Below are 2,716 nucleotides of genomic sequence, written 5' to 3'. Positions count from 1 at the left end.
GATGATTGAGGAAGAAACCCTATTTTTCGAAATTCTTAAGCCTGAAATCTGTGATGTCGGACAGTGGATTCCAACGTGCTTTTGACCAACCAAACGATCGAATTTTGACACAAAATTTTAACTGAGTAAAATTCAAGGTGTTTTCTGTGTTGTGCGTGAATTCAGCCCTCGTTAATGTAAGATGAATTTGTAATGAACTTTTGAAGTCGATTGCGCAATTCTGCCAGAAACTTGTCTTCTCGCCCAGAAAGTTTCGTTTTCTATTTGACCAACCAAATGGATCCTTTTGATATAAATTTTGAACCAGATGAAATTTGATGTGTCTTCTGAGTTGTGTGAAAATTTCAGCCTCATTGGACATCGGATGAATTTTTGGTGAATTTTTCAAATGAACTGCGCAGTGCTGCCAAAATTTTATGTTCCGACCAGAGAGTTGCATTAATGTTTTGACTGACCAAATGACATGATTTGAGTGAGAATTTTTAACTGGATGAACTTGAGTGAGAATTTTTAACTGGAGAAATAAAAAGTAGGTGTAGATATTAAAGAGAGATATAAAGAGAGTTTAATATTTAATATATAAAGAGAGATATAAAGAGAGTTTAATATTTAATATTTAACATTAGAAAATATATCATTAATTTGATTTTAAAATCACCATTATAATTATTATTCACATATTTGCACATCAATTTTTTGAATGCAAACTCATGCCTAATTTTTTGATGAATATTATTCTATTAATTTATCATAATGGTAGAAAGATATTCACAATATTTAACATTAGAAAATATATCATTAATTTTATTTAAAAATCACCATTATAATTATTATTCACATATAAAAAAAAGATAGAAATCATATGACATCCTAAATTTTAATGTCTAAAACATTGAATAAAAAATCAAAGAGAATACATCATCTCTCCGATGAATAACGAGGAAAATTACTAATATTTATTTACGGCAGAATATTTAATTGAGACTAAACGTTGGCTATGTAATTGGTTAATAGGCTTTAGATTAGGATGAAGGCTACAATTATTATATGGCAAGTATGTGGGTACTGCATATTTTCATTGTTAATTTTGTCAAAGTAGACAGCATAAAGACATATACTGCTGTTAGATCCGTTCAATGCTATACAACATCAATGTCATCTTATTTCAATAAGACTTAGAAATATGGGGATTGACATTGCAACCTTTCGTGATAGGTAGTCAAAGCCTATCTGGGTTGTGAAATTCTGTTTTTTCATTATTTAGAACTAACCGTGTTATCTTAAAATGGATGACGCCCATAACCAGTCTACTAAAATAAAGATAGACTCTATTAAGTTTCTTATACAATTAAACATGTAAATAAAAAACCATCAAATATAAAACATAACATCATTATGACAAAAAATATGTTTTATTTCTAGGATAATAAAAATAAGAGTTTTTACGGTATTAATCACTCGAGAGATGATTTCTAGTATATAAAACTCTAACACTTTAGCCACGAACAATTTTTTTTATATATTTATTTTGATTAATATTATTATTTGACTGTTTTAATGTGCATCAATAATATTAAAGAGTTGAAGCTTAATTTATAGTACTATATTCTAAAGAAAAAATAATTTCCTACAAGTCTATTCCATAAGAAATAATGCTATCCACTAAGTTCGCCACACTACAGACAAATGTAACGGGAATCAATACACGTGAAATTAAAATTACAAGAAAATAACATTAATTATTTAAACATGACCTTTATAATGTTCACACTTAAGAAAGTGACACACGAAGGATGATCACTTTATTTCAGCGGTAACCTCAAATAACATCGTAACAATGTTACCAGAAAAATGCAACAAAAGATAACAAAGACACGGTGTGCGACATAGGGCTGCATCACTGCACATACACTAAACATTTGTTACATTTGAGCGAGCTCAACATGATCAATGTTGATTATCTTAGGGCTATAGGTGGTGAGGACATAATATTCCAACACCACAACTTCGAACCCAAAAGAGTGTGTGCTTTGGATTGCATATCCACTAGCAAATCGAAATACGCCCGTGCCACCAGCAACCACCAGCTCCCTGGTGGCATTGGACATCTCGTTGCGACCAAGAATGGTGAGCGTGCTGCCCGCAAATTGTCCCTCAGTGAAAATGATATTCACGTTCATCGTGATAGCGAGCGTCGTTAGGCCAGATTTTGCGACCATCCCTTGCATCCGGGCGAGGGGGCGGGAGCTGGCATCCGAATCTTCTGTGATAAGATCATCGACAACGCGGACTGTGCCAAAACCGGTTGGGGAGTTGGCTGTGATCGATGCTTGCGCCACGTCGTACGTAGTGGTGTTCGGGTGGTTGACCGTAAGATCATGGACGAAGAAATGGAGTTTCACAAGCTTTTGTTTTCCAAAGCCGAGGATGTTTGTGTCTTGCCGTGTAGCATAGACACACATCGTGGAAATAAGTAAGCATGAGATTGTTAGAACAAGGGCTACCTTTGCCATGGTTAATAAACTGTTTCAAAAGGGAATATTGTGTTGGTGTGATTGGTGATCAAATATAGGGAGGAGTTTATATAGAGTTATTGATGCTTTAATAACCATTGAAAAATGTGACACCATGATTGTTCAGTAATGTGTTATTGCATGCATTCGATACCTATCAATGATTTATTGGATAGTGATATATTAACCACTTTGATCACTTG

At 33.5% G+C, this 2,716-nt stretch overlaps 1 protein-coding gene across 1 annotated transcript; it reads right to left on the bottom strand.

Moving 5' to 3' along the window:
- Window positions 1-1,922: 1,922 nt before the first annotated feature.
- On the bottom strand, window positions 1,923-2,462 carry LOC121809003 (dirigent protein 1-like). Its single transcript, XM_042209552.1, has one exon. The coding sequence runs from the start codon at window positions 2,460-2,462 to the stop codon at window positions 1,923-1,925; it is 540 nt and encodes a 179-aa protein (XP_042065486.1).
- Window positions 2,463-2,716: the final 254 nt, after the last annotated feature.

Source organism: Salvia splendens, chromosome 6 (genome assembly GCF_004379255.2).
Source record: "Salvia splendens isolate huo1 chromosome 6, SspV2, whole genome shotgun sequence".
NCBI lineage: Eukaryota > Viridiplantae > Streptophyta > Magnoliopsida > Lamiales > Lamiaceae > Salvia > Salvia splendens.
This window is presented reverse-complemented; position numbering and strand designations above follow the sequence as displayed.